At 41.9% G+C, this 17,652-nt stretch overlaps 1 protein-coding gene across 1 annotated transcript; it reads right to left on the reverse strand.

The window, feature by feature from the left end:
• Window positions 1-1,350: 1,350 nt before the first annotated feature.
• On the reverse strand, window positions 1,351-16,686 carry LOC133621571 (uncharacterized). The gene is made up of 3 exons (XM_061983685.2): window positions 16,644-16,686; window positions 14,014-14,271; window positions 1,351-8,280 (listed from the first exon to the last, which is right to left on the reverse strand). The coding sequence occupies exons 1-3, from the start codon at window positions 16,684-16,686 to the stop codon at window positions 6,944-6,946; spliced, it is 1,638 nt and encodes a 545-aa protein (XP_061839669.2). The 3' UTR covers window positions 1,351-6,943.
• Between the last annotated feature and the right edge of the window lie 966 nt (window positions 16,687-17,652).

Below are 17,652 nucleotides of genomic sequence, written 5' to 3' on the forward strand. Positions count from 1 at the left end.
CTTTTTAAATGATGCTACATATCAGCAGTAATGCTGCTTTCGCCCCACACTTGACAAATTACGGTTGTCTGTTTGACATATTCCCACCTGAAGCCAAACCACCGCCAGACGATGGACCTCCTGCTGTTTTTCTTAGGAATGAATTCTTCCTTCATTTGTTACCAGATTTGCACATTCTTTCTCTCGTATTACCACTCGCACCACAGCTAACTTTAGCCATGCTGCTACCTCTCTGCTCAGCTAGGGCGTATACGTATGTGACGGATGTAAGAAGGTGCGCTTGTTTTAAGTCTCTGTGAGAAGGAGAGACAAGAAAGAGTGAGAAGAGCCTGTAGTGTAATGCCTGCAGCTAAAAGCAACTGTGTGAGACTTCCGGTTTGGCGCCAAGATGGAGTAGTCTCACTTTTCCACGCTCCCGCAAATTTCATTCCTACCATTCTGTACAGCTCGACTGAATGCAGTAACTGCTACTAACGTTTTAATAGTACTAATACTTTTTTCGCGCTGAATGAGAAAATGTCTAACAGATCCAAAAAGGAGGAGCAAAGGAAGGAGGACTTGGCGGCAAGTACCATCATGGCTACGCTAACTACAATGCTAGCGGACCACAAGACTTCTCTCTCGTCGGAGTTTAACTGCGCCTTTTCCAAACTCAACAACACGCTGGATTGTATACAGACCACACTTCTGGAAAACCAGAAGCACCTCTCCTCACTAGAACTCTTTGCCGACACGACCAGCCGAGATATGCTGGCTATAAACACCAAGCTAACATGCGTAACCGAGGAGAACGCGAGGCTAAAAGCTAAGCTAATAGACTTGGAGAGCAGAAGTCGTCGAAACAACATACGAATTGTCGGCGTACCTGAAAACATTGAAGGTCCACATCCAACAACGTTCTTCTCTCAACTGCTGGTCGAGGTCCTGGGTGAACACACGCTGTCGTCGACCCCGGAGCTGGACCGTGCCCACCGCTCGCTAACAGCAAAGCCAGGCCCCGGTGAGAGGCCGCGGGCTATCGTGATATGCTTCCACCGATTCCAGACGAGGGAGCTGGTGGTGCGGGAGGCTCGGAAACGCAGAGGCAAACTAAGGTACAAGGACTCACCGATACACATCTTCGAAGACTACTGCCCCGAAATACTGGAACAGCGGGCCGTGTACCGTGACGTCATGAGGGATCTCTACAATCTGGGCCTCAAACCAGCACTCCACTATCCGGCTAAGCTAATGGTTTCAACCGAGGATGGAAAGAGACGGCGACTCACATCTCTCAAAGACGCCCAAGATTTTGTCAAGTCCCACAATCAATGCAGCCAAGAACATGCAAAAGAGTAATCTCAGTCGGTATGACTTTATTGAAACTTTATTTGATACGGTGTGACTACCCCACAGTGCATGGCAGGGTGGCGCTAGCTTGGCTGACTGCAGCCATGTCTGGATGCCACACTGCCGACACCAACCTTAATAATCAACGCCTGCTTTATCACGATCAACCATGCTAACATAACTCTAACTCCAGGCCTGACCGTGAATATCACATCTGTGTGTACACTCATTGGATCCACTTTCAACCAGCAATATTGTTCATTCTGTTTTATTTTGTTACATCGACACTCAAATTATTTTGTCTCCCCTTTACATTTAGTTATCATGTTCTAATAGATATATATTTTTACACGGTGGTTTACTTCTTTGTTATTTGACCTAGCTGCTGATCTACTTATTTCTTGGTTGGTTACTGTTATTCCTTACCTATACATCCATGATGGTATACATGTTTATGCGCGTGTGTGTGTGTGTGTATATGCATATATATATATATAGGTGTATGTATGTGTGTATGTATATGTGTGACACCGCTTGCTTGTACTTTACATTTACTTTATTTTGCCACATGCTTTTTGAGTTGCTTATACTTTATAATCTATTTTTCTCGCTTTCTGAAGTTATCTTAGTACTGGGTACTATGTTTCCTGAGGGAATATATTGCAGTTTTGATGCACTTTAATATGTTCTGACTCAGTTGGAGCCAATCTGTTGTTCTCGGGAGGTGGAAAAACCCGGAAGCCGATATGGATACGTCCATGCAGGCGCAAGGACAGCGCACTGCTGTGAAAAGGACACTTAAGGTTCAGTTTCGACAATGGGGTTCTCAGGTCCTGGGACGATGGCCCTGTAGGTGGTTGCCAGGTTTAATCCACCTGGCATTGTTGTATGTTGTTGTGTCTGTGAGTGTGTGTGTGAGTCTGTTGTGTTTTCTATATGTATGTGTGTTTATTGGTTTGTTTATCTCCTTATTCCTTCCTCTCACGCTTCTGTTTCATCCCCTCCTCTTACCAGTACTCTCTGCAGTCCCCAGTTATCGTGCATCAGCCTCCCTCCTGACCTGCTTGTATACATCAGCCCGTTCTGCTCTCGTAGTTGGACATGGTGAGACATGACAAGCACCAGTAATACACTTAGATTTGTTTCATGGAACGTGAGGGGAGTGGGGAGCGCCACTAAAATTGGGAGGGTCTTGACCCATTTGCAACACCTCAAAGGAGATATATTTTTCATTCAGGAGACCCACCTTCGCAACAGAGAGATTTCACGACTTAAAAGAGGCTGGATCAGCCATATTTTCCATTCAAAATTCAACGAAAGGGCCAGGGGCACAGCTATCCTTATTCGTAGAAATATTTCATTCGAACTCAATCAAACTGTAGCAGACCCGACTGGTCGTTATATTATTGTGTCGGGAAAGCTGCAAGGCACCCCAGTCATACTCGCTAGCGTTTATGGACCCAACTGGGATGACAACTCTTATGTGACTAAATTGTTTACATCATTTCCGAACATTGGAAACCATTTCATCATTATGGGCGGGGACTTTAACCTGGTGCAGGATCCTGTACTGGATCGATCATCTAACAAACTGGCTCCCTTATCTAATTCAGCTAAAACACTGGATACTTTCGCTAAACAGTTGGGTCTTACAGACCCATGGAGACATGCCTCCCCTACAATTAAACAATTCTCCTACTTCTCCCATGTACATCACACTTACACTCGGATAGACTTCTTTCTTCTCGACAATAGATTGCTTTCCAAAACCAAAACATGTAATTACCATAGTATCGTAATCTCCGATCATGCCCCCACCTCAGTCGACATCAATATGGACACTCAACCTAGACCCCTTAAACAATGGCGATTCAACTCAGCCTTACTAGCAGAAGACCGTTATAGGAATTTTCTACACGATCAAATTAAGTGTTTTTTCGAACTGAACGACTCGCCAGAAATTGGAAGAGGTATACTATGGGAAGCATCTAAAGCCTATATTAGAGGACAACTTATATCTTTTGTTTCAAACCTAAATAAGACAGAGACCATTCAAATCACTGGGCTGCTCCGCAAGATTAAGGATCTCGACGATAAATACGCTTCAAACCCAGACCCGACACTATATAAAGAACGCCTTCGCCTACAAACTGACTTTGACCTTATGTCTGTTAATAGAGCGAAATTACAACTGCTCAAATCCAGACAACGATTTTTTGAATCTGGGGAGAAAGCTGGCAGGCTCTTATCCCACCGGGTCAGGGAGGAAGCATCTTCGAGGCTAATCACGTCTATTCGCTCTAACACAGGAGAACTACATACTGATCCAGCTAAGATTAATGAAACATTTGCTGCATTTTATACAACGTTATATACCTCAGACTGCCCCCCTTCCTCAGATGAGCTGTTTGGCGATAAAACATTCCCACAGATAGAATGTGGGGCTGCGAGGGGCCTGGGCCAGCCCATTAGTGTCATTGAGATCACGGAAGCCATCAAATCCTTACAGAGCAATAAGTCACCCGGCCCGGATGGCTTCAGTGCAGAATATTACAAGACTTTCTCCAGTGCTCTTGCTCCGGCTCTAAGAGACATGTATAATGAAGCTTTTCTGCAACATCGCCTGCCAGAAACCTTATCGAGGGCCACCATTTCTCTCATCCTAAAAAAAGACAAAGACCCCCTGCTTTGCAGCAGCTATAGACCAATTTCGCTCTTAAATGTAGATCTAAAAATTATATCCAAGGTTCTCGCTCTCCGGCTCCAAAGGGTGATGCCTTCCATCATCTCGTTGGATCAAACAGGTTTTATGCTAGGCCGGCAATCCTCACACAACACTCGGCGCCTCCTAAACATTATCCATTCGCCAAACCCTTCGACCCCGGAGGTGGTAGTGTCCCTCGATGCGGAGAAAGCCTTTGACAGGGTTGAATGGGAATATCTATTTGAAGTGATGGGTCGGTTTGGTTTTAACGAAGATTTCATTCTCTGGGTTAAACTTTTGTACTCGTCCCCAGTAGCCTCGGTACGTACAAATAATACACCATCCGCCCCAATTTTTCTAAAAAGAGGCACTAGACAAGGTTGCCCGTTATCTCCACTACTGTTTGCTATTGCGATAGAACCCCTTGCTCTCTGGCTGCGCGCTGAGGCGGGCTTTAGAGGTATCACCCGGTCGGACACGTTGCACAAAGTCTCGCTTTACGCGGATGACCTGCTCCTGTACATCTCGGACCCTGCTAGCTCACTCCCGGTAATATTTGACATTTTGGAGCGGTTTGGCACACACTCTGGTTACAAACTTAACTACCAAAAAAGTGAGCTGTCTCCGATTAATGCCTTAGCTAAACAGTTACCACGATCTCTAGCGGCATTCAAATGGGCACATGACGGGATTCATTACTTGGGGATCCTTATTACTCCGGCTATGTCTGATATGCTCCGGGCAAATTTTTTACCTCTAATTGAAAAGATGGAGAAGAACTTTGCCCGCTGGTCTGTTTTACCATTATCTCTCGCTGGCCGGATCAATCTGATCAAGATGATCACTCTGCCTAAATTCCTTTACCTTTTTCAACATATCCCCATATTTATTACTAAATCATTTTTCGATAAATTAGACAAATCAATATCTAAATTTTTATGGGGGGCCGGATTGGCTCGAATCCGCAAGTCTGTCCTACAATCTCCCAAATCTGAAGGAGGGCTTGCTCTCCCCAATTTCAGACAATACTATTGGGCGGCTAATGTACAGAAACTCCTATACTGGATGGATGGAGGCTCTCAGACCCTCCCGGCCTGGGTATCCCTTGAAACGGCAATCCCACACTCCTCATTACATTCTTGCTTATGCTCACCACTCCCTTTCCCATTTAAACTTGAAGGCACAAATACCATCGTATCAATCTCCATTAAAATATGGAACCAGCCACGAAAACACGTGGGTTCTCAGGGCCCATCTATATTGACCCCGCTACTTAAAAAACAATTATTTAAACCTTCCCGTACTGACCCCGCATTTATGACTTGGCACGATCATGGTATCACCACTGTGAAAGACCTCTATGCAGACGGAGTGTTCTCATCCTTCACTGAACTCTCTTCCAAATACGATCTGCCGAACTCCCACCTTTTTCGTTTCTTTCAGGCGCGGGACTTCGTAAAGAAGCAGTTCCCACACTTTCCAAATCGTCCTCCGGAAACTCTTATAGATACATTGTTATCTTTGAGCCCTAATCATAAAAAAATGTATCTCCGTGTTATATACCTCCTTAAGCTCAGTTGCTCCAAACTCTATATCAGTGATAAGAGCCTCGTGGGAGAGCGATCTTAATACCAACATATCCGATCAACACTGGAACTCGGCCCTGAAACTGGTTCACTCCTCCTCAATATGTGCCCGTCTTAGTCTCATCCAATGCAAAGTAATCCATAAAATTCACTACACTAATTCAAAACTATCCAAAATCTACCCCACTGTTAGCAATACCTGCAATAGATGCAAACAATCTCCGGCTGATCACGTCCATATGTTCTGGTCCTGCTCTAACTATGTTCCTTTTGGGAGGACATTTTTGACACAATTGGAAAAGCATACGGTCAAAACTTTCCTCCCAACCCATTATCAGCCATTTTTGGCGTATGCCCCGATAATGTGCCCGGTACCACTAAAACGCGCTGTTGCTTTTACGACCTTGCTGGCCAGGCGATTGATCTTGTTTAATTGGAAGCTGGCTCGCCCCCCATCACACGGCCGTTGGATTAGAGAGGTTCTCTACAATCTAAAACTGGAAAAACTTAGGTTTTCGCTAAAGGGCTCGGTTCAAGCATTTGAAAGCTCATGGAGCCCTTTTTTGCTGTATGTCAACTCTCTTGACCTATGCCCAGACGCAGATGAGGAATAATCTCCCTTTTATTTATTAGTATTATTTTATTCTATTTTTTATTTTATTATTATTATTATTAATTTTTATTTTATTTTATTATTATATATATATATATATTTTTTATTTTATTATTATATATCTGTCTGTCTCTGGCCGCGTATGTGTGTGTGTGTGTGTGTGAGAGAATGTGTCTGTCTTTGTCGTCTTACTTGTTACACAATTGCGCCATTTGTCCCTCGTTAGTGGGACCTGAGTGGGGTGGGAGGGTGGGTGGGTGGTTTGGGTTTTAAGGGAAAGGGTGTGAATCATTTATTGCCTTTAAAATTGTACTGTTTTGACTTGTACTTTTTTCTGTCTGTTTGAAAATGCCAATAAAAAAACTTGAAAAAAAAAAAAAAAAAGCAACTGTGTGAGAACGTATACTCCAATATCACCATATAGTCATTTTCTATATCGCACAGAGACAACCCCGCGGTATATCGATATATCGCCCAGCCCTAATATATATATTTCCTTTAATAAAGACCGTGTACCTCTTACCAAGTATACTTACTTGCCCCGGAACTATTTATTTGCTTGCCTAACAGAATTATAATGTGACATCCAGTGGACACATTTAGAACAGCAGTTTAACTTTTACTCTTTGCAAACTAATCTCACGGGCCGGATTGTCGAGGGAGGTGGGTGTTGGGGGTTAATTGTTCATATGTCTCTGATTTGCACATCAATCAGTCTGACGAGTAAAAGTTGGCACTTTTTTGTGGGATTGATATATATTTTCCCTTGTGGGTTCTTATGTGTTTTACTGCAGCTGCATTATGTGTGAACCTTTTACAGCACACTGAACAACTAAATGGTTTTTCTCTAGCATGTGTTCTCATGTGTCGACACAAAGCGCTGTTGTGAGAAAAGCTCATACCACAAACTGAACAGTTAAATGGTTTTTCTCCTGTGTGTGTTCTCATGTGTTTAGTCAAAGAGCTATTTCGAGAAAAGCTGTTGCCACAAACTGAACAATTAAATGTTTTTTCTCCTGTGTGTGTTGTCATGTGTTTGGTCAAAATGCTATTTCGAGAAAAGCCTTTGCCACAAACTGAACACTTAAATGTTTTTTCTCCTGTGTGTGTTGTCATGTGTTCAGTCAAATGGCTATTTTGAGAAAAGTTTTTGCCACAAACTGAACAATTAAATGTTTTTTCACCTGTGTGTGTTCTCATGTGTTCAGTCAAAATGCTATTTCGAGAAAAGCTTTTGCCACAAACCGAACACTTAAATGTTTTTTCTCCTGTGTGTGTTCTCATGTGTTCAGTCAAATGGCTGTTTTGAGAAAAGCTTTTGCCACAAACTGAACAACTAAATGGTTTTTCACCTGTGTGTGTTCTCATGTGTTCAGTCAAAATGCTATTTCGAGAAAAGCTTTTGCCACAAACTGAACATTTAAATGTTTTTTCACCTGTGTGTGTTCTCATGTGTTTAGTCAAATAGCCATTTCGAGAAAAGCGTTTGCCACAAACTGAACACTTAAATGTTTTTTCACCTGTGTGTGTTCTCATGTGTTGAGTCAAATTGCTATTTCGAGAAAAACGTATGCCACAAACTGAACAATTAAATGGTTTTTCACCTGTGTGTGTTCTCATGTGTTGAGTCAAATGGCTCTTTTTAGTAAAACTTTTAGCACAAATTGAGCAGCTCAAACATGTTTGACCTCTCTTCTTTGAAGAGTGTTTGTTGTCAGTGTGAGTCCTCATATCACCTTCACAGTCTTTATCACTGCTCAAAGGTTCTTCAACCTCGTCTTCAGCCTCACTATCTGATAGTGGAGCTAAGAGGTTGTCTACTTGTGGTTTCTCTTCATCATCTTCAGTCTTCACAGAGAGAATACTCAGTGGAAACTTGGTGTAATCAGCTTCCTCTCGTCCTAGAAGACATTCTCCCTCCTGAGTGATGCAGAGTTCCTCCACTTCCTTTTTAATGCAGGGTGGTTGTGGAGTCTCCTGCTTCAAAGTGGAGCTCCCCCCTGACTGAGGGGAAACTTCTTCTGGATTACCGATCAGCTGCTGGACGTCTGCAAGACACAAACAACAAAAACACACTTTCTTCTATGTACTGTATGTGTGTGTAGTAGGGTTGTACGGTATACATATAAAGTATTGCGGTACTAATTAATTGAAATCGGTACTATACCACCTTTGAAAAGTACCGGTACGGTCGATTAGTTAAAATTTGGTCACTTTATTTATTATTTCCACAGGGCACAAGCGGACATCCACCATGCTATTAACACTCCTGCACATGCTACCACTACCTCTCCTTACTCGCCCGCTCACTGACTGACTTCACGTTGACATTCTCACAAACACACATACTACTCTCATAAGTTAACCAGCTCCCCTGCTGTGCACATGTAGATACGTACAACTTGATGCCAAATAGCAGTCAACTAATGCAAGTGAAATGACTACATTTTGTAACTAATTCCTACCATTTGTGTTTTGTCTTTAATAAATGTGTTTTACTGTCTACATGGCTTATCTGTGTACATTTATCCAGTTTCCTTTTTAGTACTTCATTAATAATTGTATTTTTCTTAAAGCACAGACCAGGAGTGGCAACCATAAATCATGAATAATTGGATATAATGTCAGTAAAACTCTGTTCTATTCTAATCTAACCCTTGATTATTGCAGACTATATGTAATATGGAAAGTTGTAAATTGTTCTTTGAGTGCAACAAGAGAAGCCCGATGTGTTTAATGCTTTTCAATTTGTATTTTAACCTTGTCAAATTCTTCTTTGACTGGGAGTGTTTAATGTAGTGTAAGATGTTCTGTTAAAATAAAGCCAATAGTGACATTTTTCGTAGATCCCTTTATTTGTAAAAGTATCTATACATTTAGTATCGGTACTACAAGGATAATTATTGAGCCTAAGCATCGTGTCAGTCACACTAAACCAGCGTTTAAGGTCCCCCCCTTGGATCATTTTTTACACGGGTAAGTGCGCCGTGTATTTCTTGAATCTCCGGCTCTTAGCTTTGTATGGACCCTTTGATCGTTTACAAGCTGAGTTCGGAGAGGAAGTGACGCCAGAGCCAGCTTCATAACAACCTGTTTCCACTCGTAGCTAACCACTGGAAAGATGGAGGCGAATCATCCAGGCATGCTTGTGTTTCTCATTCTTCTACATGTGGTAATCACACATGGATACCTTAAGAGAAAGCCATTGCAGCTATTTGGGATACAACACTTCTCAAACGGCAAGAGAACATTCCAATGTCCGGGTCAGCTGTGATTCTACTTAGCGAAAAACTTTGTCGAAGGAGAGACAACGAGAATGCGGGCTCCCATGGATGTGATAAAAAAGGTAGCATCGAGGGAAGACTACGGAAAACGGCAAATGTTTTTGGACTAGCAAAGCAGACTGTATCAGTTATTGTCCGCCATGTATGTCGCAAACTCAACATCTAGGTCCAGAGTATATAAAGTCCGTCTAGGTCCAGAGTATATAAAGTCCGTCTCGGTCCAGAGTATATAAAGCCCGTCTCGGTCCAGAGTATATAAAGTCCATCTAGGTCCAGAGTATATAAAGTCCGTCTAGGTCCAGAGTATATAAAGTCACCAAAAAGGAATGGCCAATGAAGGTGAAGGCAAAAGAGTGAGGAGTGTCCTGACCAGATACCTAGATCCCTAGATTGATTGATGTCAAATGTTCTTTCACGTGTTTATTAAAGGGGAACGTTATCACAATTTCAGAAGGGTTAAAACCATTAAAAATCAGTTCCCAGTGGCTTATTTTATTTTTCGAAGATTTTTTCAAAATTTTACCCATCACGCAATATCCCTAAAAAAAGCTTCAAAGTGCCTGATTTTAACCATCGTTATATACACCCGTCCATTTTCCTGTGACGTCACATAGTGAAGCCAACACAAACATGGCGGAAAGAACAGCAAGCTATAGCAACATTAGCTCAGATTCAGACTCAGATTTCAGCGGTTTAAGCGATTCAACAGATTACGCATGTATTGAAACGGATGGTTGTAGTGTGGAGGCAGGTAGCGGAAACCAAATTGAAGAAGAAACTGAAGCTATTGAGCCATATCGGTTTGAACCGTATGCAAGCGAAACCGACGAAAACGACACGACAGCCAGCGACACGGGAGAAAGCGAGGACGAATTCGGCGATCGCCTTCTAACCAACGATTGGTATGTGTTTGTTTGGCATTAAAGGAAACTAACTACTATGAACTAGGTTTACAGCATATGAAATTCATTTGGCAACAACATGCACTTTGAGAGTGCAGACAGCCCAATTTTCATCAATTAATATATTCTGTAGACATACCCTCATGTCAGCAGGCCAGGGAAGCTAGGGTCGATATTCTTCTCTTGATCATCTTCGGTGGCATAAGGGACGGTGTGAGCCAAGACATCCAGGGGGTTTAGCTCGTTCGTCTGCGGGAACAAACTGCCGCCATTGCTTGCCGTGCTACCGAGGTCCTTTGTCCCTGAATTGCTCACACACTCCGGCAGATTCAATGGGGGTCTGGCGGCAGATTTCTTTGACTTTATAGTTGGAAATGCATCTGCTTTGAGTGTCGCAGGATATCCACACATTCTTGCCATCTCTGTCGTAGCATAGCTTTCGTCGGTAAAGTGTGCGGAACAAACGACCAATTTCTTGCCACTTTGGCATCTTTGGGCCACTGGTGCAACTTGAATCCGTCCCTGTTGGTGTTTTTACACCCTCCGACAACACACCGACGAGGCATGATGTCTCCAAGGTACGGAATGCAGTCGAAAAAACGGAAAATAACAGAGCTGATTAGACTCGGTGTTTGAGAAAATGGCGGATTGCTTCCCGATGTGACGTCACAACTCCGAGAGCGAATACTAGAAAGACGTTTAATTTGCCAAAATTCACCCATTTAGAGTTCGGAAATCGGTTAAAAAAAAAAGGTCTTTTTACTGCAACATCAAGGTATATATTGACGCTTACATAGGTCTGGTGATAATGTTCCCCTTTAAGATGTGATGAATTGATGATGTCTCAGGTGTGATTGACTACAATAGTCACACTGGATTGCAGTTCATTCAAATAGCACAACACTGGATATTGTTCAGATAAGTTACATTTAACAACTTGCATACAAAGCAAGGACAAGGATAAGGTTAGGTGGGATATACCCTGGATAACCTTAAAGGGGCCTTAGAGACAGTGGCTGTTATGTCCACTCGAAAATCCATGGAATAACTTGATGGACTCTATGAATAACTTAGCTTAGTAATGCTCGCTAACTTTCTTATTAGTGGCATTTGCCAAACATAGCAAAGAGGAACTCTTCTGTTTTGATGAAAAATTCAGACAATCAATCAATCAATCAATGTATATTTATATAGCCCTAAATCACAAGTGTCTCAAAGGGCTGCACAAGCCACAACGACATCCTCGGTACAGAGCCCACATAAGGGCAAGGAAAAACTCACCCAGTGGGACATCGATGTGAATGACTATGAGAAATCTTGGAGAGGACCGCATATGTGGGTAACCCCCCCCCCCCCCCTCTAGGGGAGACCGGATGCAATGGATGTCGAGTGGGTCTGACATAATATTGTGAGAGTCCAGTCCATAGTGGATCCAACATAATAGTAAGAGTCCAGTCCATAGTGGGGCCAGCAGGAAACCATCCCGAGTGGAGACGGGTCAGCAGCGCAGAGATGTTCCCAACCGATGCACAGGCGAGCGGTCCACCCCGGGTCCCAACTCTGGACAGCCAGTACTTCATCCAAACAACTGTAGGCTAGTCTTCAAAACACGCTGCTAATGAGTCGACCAAACAACTGTAGGCTAGTCTTCAAAACACACTGCTAACAAGTCGACCAAACAACTGTACGCTAGTCTTCAAAACACGCTGCTAACGAGTCGACCAAACAACTGTAGGCTAGTCTTCAAAACACGCTGCTAACGAGTCGACCAAACAACTGTAGGCTAGTCTTCAAAACACGCTGCTAACGAGTCGACCAAACAACTGTAGGCTAGTCTTCAAAACACGCTGCTAACGAGTCGACCAAACAACTGTAGGCTAGTCTTCAAAACACGCTGCTAACGAGTCGACCAAACAACTGTAGGCTAGTCTTCAAAACACGCTTCTAACAAGTCGACCAAACAACTGTAGGCTAGTCTTCAAAACACGCTGCTAACGAGTCGACCAAACAACTGTAGGCTAGTCTTCAAAACACGCTGCTAACGAGTCGACCAAACAACTGTAGGCTAGTCTTCAAAACACGCTGCTAACGAGTCGACCAAACAACTGTAGGCTAGTCTTCAAAACACGCTGCTAACGAGTCGACCAAACAACTGTAGGCTAGTCTTCAAAACACGCTGCTAACGAGTCGACCAAACAACTGTAGGCTAGTCTTCAAAACATGCTGCTAACAAGTCGTTGCTCGCGACTTCAACACGTCCATTCGTTTCTGTTACTTGACAACACGACAAACCGTACAGAGACTTTGTTAAATGTGACAAAATACTCACCACACCTCTAAACCACCACATGATGACAATAAAAACACACTAACAGAGTTGTTGTTTTGCTTTTAGTTTCTAAATGTGACTTTTGCATTCTTTCATCTCCTCTCATGTGAACTCCACTGCCTTCTTTTTATTAAATAATTATAATTAAAATTAATTAATTAATTGTATTATTTATTAATATTATACTGTAATATTGTACATGGTCATTGTTATATATTGCATACATGTTATAGACATAATATAATATATCTGTATATATAATATACTGTACACATTTTATGTATATATGTTATATTTTATATCGCTATATTTAGTCTGTTTATACCTGCATTGTCCCTTCCATCCTTACACTGTCCATCATTGTAACTGAGCTACTGTGTTGAACAATTTCCAGTGTTTCCCACACATTCATTTATTTGTGGCGGCCCGCCATGAAAGAATTACGTCCGCCACAAATGGATTTTTCGGCTTTTGACTCGCTCGACCGCTCATAAAAGCAATGGGACTGTCTGTGAATGTAGCTTGTAGTTACAACTCCGGTGCAGTAGGTGGCGGTAGCCTACTATGCATTGTAACTCCGCCAATAGCACTTAATTCACCTGGTGGGCCAGAAGAAGAAGAAGACGACGACAACGAAGGATGAAAATACGAGGGTAATATAGGTTATAGGTAGATAGGTTATAGCTGCATCGCTCGCGGCTCGTCATATATTTAACGTTAATCCGCGATTTCACCGAGCGTTTCACTGACGGTGAGCAGCCTGACGCTGCTTCATTAACACCGCCGCTGTTTGACTCGGGTGCCGGGGAAGACGCACGTAGTAACAGTCACCTGTTTTCATACCGACGAGCTAACGTGTCCAGGTTATAACCCTGTTGTCAATAAACACATGTGGACTGAAGCTAAATTGTCCACTGTCCACTGCAGCATGTGAATGCAATGAAAATAATAAAATCTGATCCAACCAGCTGTTAAAATGTTGTCCAGGTTAATGTTTTGGCCATTAAAGGCCCTTCATTTCAAGATTTCAACTGTGATCGGGCTTTAAACAGGTGGCTGACCTGTTCAGATGGGTGTAACTGCTAGTGGTCAAATAATGTGAAATAACATTTAATTTTACATGTATGCAATGCCATTTAAATGTAATACGCACCTCTCATCCTCCCGCACGTTGAGCATCGGCTCCCCACAGGGCTGTGTGCTGAGCCCCCTCCTCTACTGCCTTTACACCCATGACTGCAGTCCGGCCCACAGTGACAACCTTACCGTCAAGTTCGCCGACGATACCACAGTGGTCGGGCTCATCTCCAGGGGTGACTAGGCTGCCTACAGAGAGGAGGTCCTGAAGCTGACGGCCTGGTCTTCGGAGAACAACCTCGCTCTCAACACCAGCAAGACCAGAGAGATCATCGTCGACTTCAGGAGGAGCAGCACCGACCCTGCCCCCCTCTACATCAACGGCGAGCGTGTAGAGAGGGTCCACACCTTCAGGTACCTTGGAGTCCACATCTCTAATGACTTCTCCTGGACAGTCAACACCACATCAATCATCAAGAAGGCTCAGCAGCGGCTACACTTCCTTAGAGTCCTCGGGAAGTACAACCTGAAGCCTGACCTGCTGCTGACCTTCTACCGCTCGTCCATCGAGAGCCTGCTGACCTACTGTATTACGGTATGGTACGGCAGCTGCACTGCAGCAGACAGGGAGAGGCTGCAAAGAGTGGTCAAGACGGCTCAGAAGATCATCGGCCGCCCTCTCCCCTCTCTGACGGACATCTACACCTCCCGCTGCCTCAACAGAGCCAGTGCCATCATCAAGGACAGCACCCACCCTGGCTCTGACCTGTTCCACCTGCTGCCCTCTGGGAAGCGCTACAGGTGCATTAAAACCAAAACAAACAGGCTAAAGAACAGCTTCTTCCCCAGGGCCATAACCATCCTGAACGGACTGCCCCATTGTCCCTCATAACTGCCTTCTCTTCGGTGCAATAACCCATTCCACCAACCACCCTGTTTTTGTTTTTGTTTTTTTCATGTATATATTCATTTCACACCATATTCATTGCACTTCTACATTTTTTATATTTTTATATATTTGCACATTGTTTTTCTAGCATGCACACATCGCACTGTATGGAATGGCCTCAATCTCGTTACCTTGCGTAATGACAATAAAGCTGATTCTGATTCTGATTCTGATAATCATAATAATAATAATAATAAATACTGTGTAGTGTTGTAAATAGTCAACGGGAAGGATTTTAGTAAGATATAAGCCATGAGCACTACACAGCCAGAAAAAAACGTAGGCAGGACAAGTAAAAATATTGGGGCAAGTAGATTTGAGAAGTCAGGCAAGTAGAAAAAAACCTTAACGTTGAACCCTGCATGTGTTGAGCTGCTGCCGCTTAAGGTTAGACGGCACTGTACATAGAGCGCTTCTGCTCGTTAGTAATAAATTCTAATGTTGGATGTTCACTCCTTCACACAGATGAGTTTAGAAAAATATGTTCAACGGCCGAAAAGGGCTCGACTTGGAGAGGAGGTAGGCCTACAGTCCGGACCACAGGTGCGACCTGTTCAGCAGCAGCAAGAGGAGGAGGAGGAGGTTGACTGACTGTGGCAGGACACCTCTGCCTCTGTTTCACTTCATGTTGCTGGTAAATAATATGGTTGTAGTAGTAGGCTAAAGTTAAATTATTTAGTATTCACTAATTAAAGGGGCAGAGCTTTAAGAGACATTTTAGCTTTTATATTTTATAAGATATACTTTTTGTAAGAACCACAATTAATAAATATATTTCAGAGAATAACTAATTGTTCAAATCTGTATATAAATATGTACATAAAGTGTTGTAATTATATTCCAACTACGCGTTCTTCTTGGTCATCGCCGCTGCCGTCGCCCCCCCCCTCGACCACACCACCACAAATAGATGCCTGTCCTGTGGGAAACACTGATTTCCCTTGTGGATCATTAAAGTTTGTCGAATGTCTAAAGTCGAATGTCTAAAGTCGAATGTCTAAAGTCTAATGTCTAAAGTCTAATGTCTAAAGTCTAATGTCTAAAGTCTAAAGTTGAATGTCTAAAGTTGAATGTCTTAAGTCGAATGTCAAAAGTCTAAAGCCTAATGTCTAAAGTCTAATGTCTAAAGTCTAATGTCTAAAGTCTAAAGTAGAATGTCTAAAGTCTAATGTCTAAAGTAGAATGTCTAAAGTAGAATGTCTAACGTCTAACGTCTAATGTCTAATGTCTAATGTCTAAAGTCTAAAGTCTAATGTCTAATGTCTAAAGTCTAATGTCTAAAGTCTAAAGTCTAATGTCTAAAGTCTAAAGTAGAATGTCTAAAGTCTAATGTCTAAAGTAGAATGTCTAAAGTAGAATGTCTAAAGTCTAATGTCTAAAGTCTAATGTCTAATGTCTAAAGTCTAATGTCTAATGTCTAAAGTCTAATGTCTAATGTCTAAAGTCTAATGTCTAAAGTCTAAAGTCTAATGTCTAAAGTCGAATGTCTAAAGTCTTAAGCTAACAATCATGGCGGCTCTTTGTTTACATTCTTCAACAAGGTCGGCTCATTTCCATTTCAAGGGCTTGAAATTGAAATAGTTTTGAAAAGACAAAACGTCAACTCACTCACCTTCATCTGTCGTCTTTATGTCCGTTGGTGATTTTCTGGAAGTTGATTCTCTTTCACTTTCTCTTTCAGCGGACGTCGCCATCTCAGCATCGCAGCAGTCGTCCATCTTCTATCGCGTCTTCAATCTTCACTTCAGATATGGCTCCAAACTCAGTGCACGTTTCGTGGCTTTGGGGAATAGAATTGCGATATGTGTTGCTATATTTGCAGTGAATCACATGACTTTAAGATCGTCAATTCGACAGTTCTCCGACAAACCATAGCACGTGGTCTTCGTCTTTTTGCTTCGCTTCAAGTACATATGCGCATGCGCTAGAAGCGCGCAAGTTCCGTTTCCTACTCCACAGCAGTGATTTTTCAAAATAAAGGCATTTTAGTCTTGTTTTAAAACAATGGTTGGCAAATGTGTCAATCATCAAATAATCAATAACTAAATAATATCCTTCTGATCTCTCTCTCTCTCTGTATGTCCACTACTTGCTGTACATAACAGACCTACACTGTTTCAATGTCCATTTCTCGGTTCTCAATTGTTGATGACTGATGATAACAACCAAACCTAACCCCCCCCCCCACACCCCGAATTGTAAATAATTCAATGTATACACCCTGATGATGATCTTGTGTGATGACTGTATTATGATGATAGTATATATGATAGTATTATGATGATAGTATGATAGTATTATGATGATAGTATATATGATAGTATTATGATGATAGTATATATGATAGTATTATGATGATAGTATGATAGTATTATGACGATAGTATGATAGTATTATGATGATAGTATATATGATAGTATTATGATGATAGTATATATGATAGTATATATGATAGTATATATGATAGTATTATGATGATAGTATGATAGTATTATGACGATAGTATGATAGTATTATGATGATAGTATATATGATAGTATTATGATGATAGTATATATGATAGTATTATGATGATAGTATGATAGTATTATGATGATAGTATATATGATAGTATTATGATGATAGTATATATGATAGTATTATGATGATAGTATATATGATAGTATTATGATGATAGTATGATAGTATTATGACGATAGTATATATGATAGTATTATGATGATAGTATGATAGTATTATGATGATAGTATATATGATAGTATTATGATGATAGTATATATGATAGTATTATGATGATAGTATGATAGTATTATGATGATAGTATATATAATAGTATTATGATGATAGTATATATGATAGTATTATGATGATAGTATGAT

The sequence above is a fragment of the Nerophis lumbriciformis genome, linkage group LG25 (assembly GCF_033978685.3).
Source record: "Nerophis lumbriciformis linkage group LG25, RoL_Nlum_v2.1, whole genome shotgun sequence".
NCBI classification, from domain to species: Eukaryota; Metazoa; Chordata; class Actinopteri; order Syngnathiformes; family Syngnathidae; genus Nerophis; species Nerophis lumbriciformis.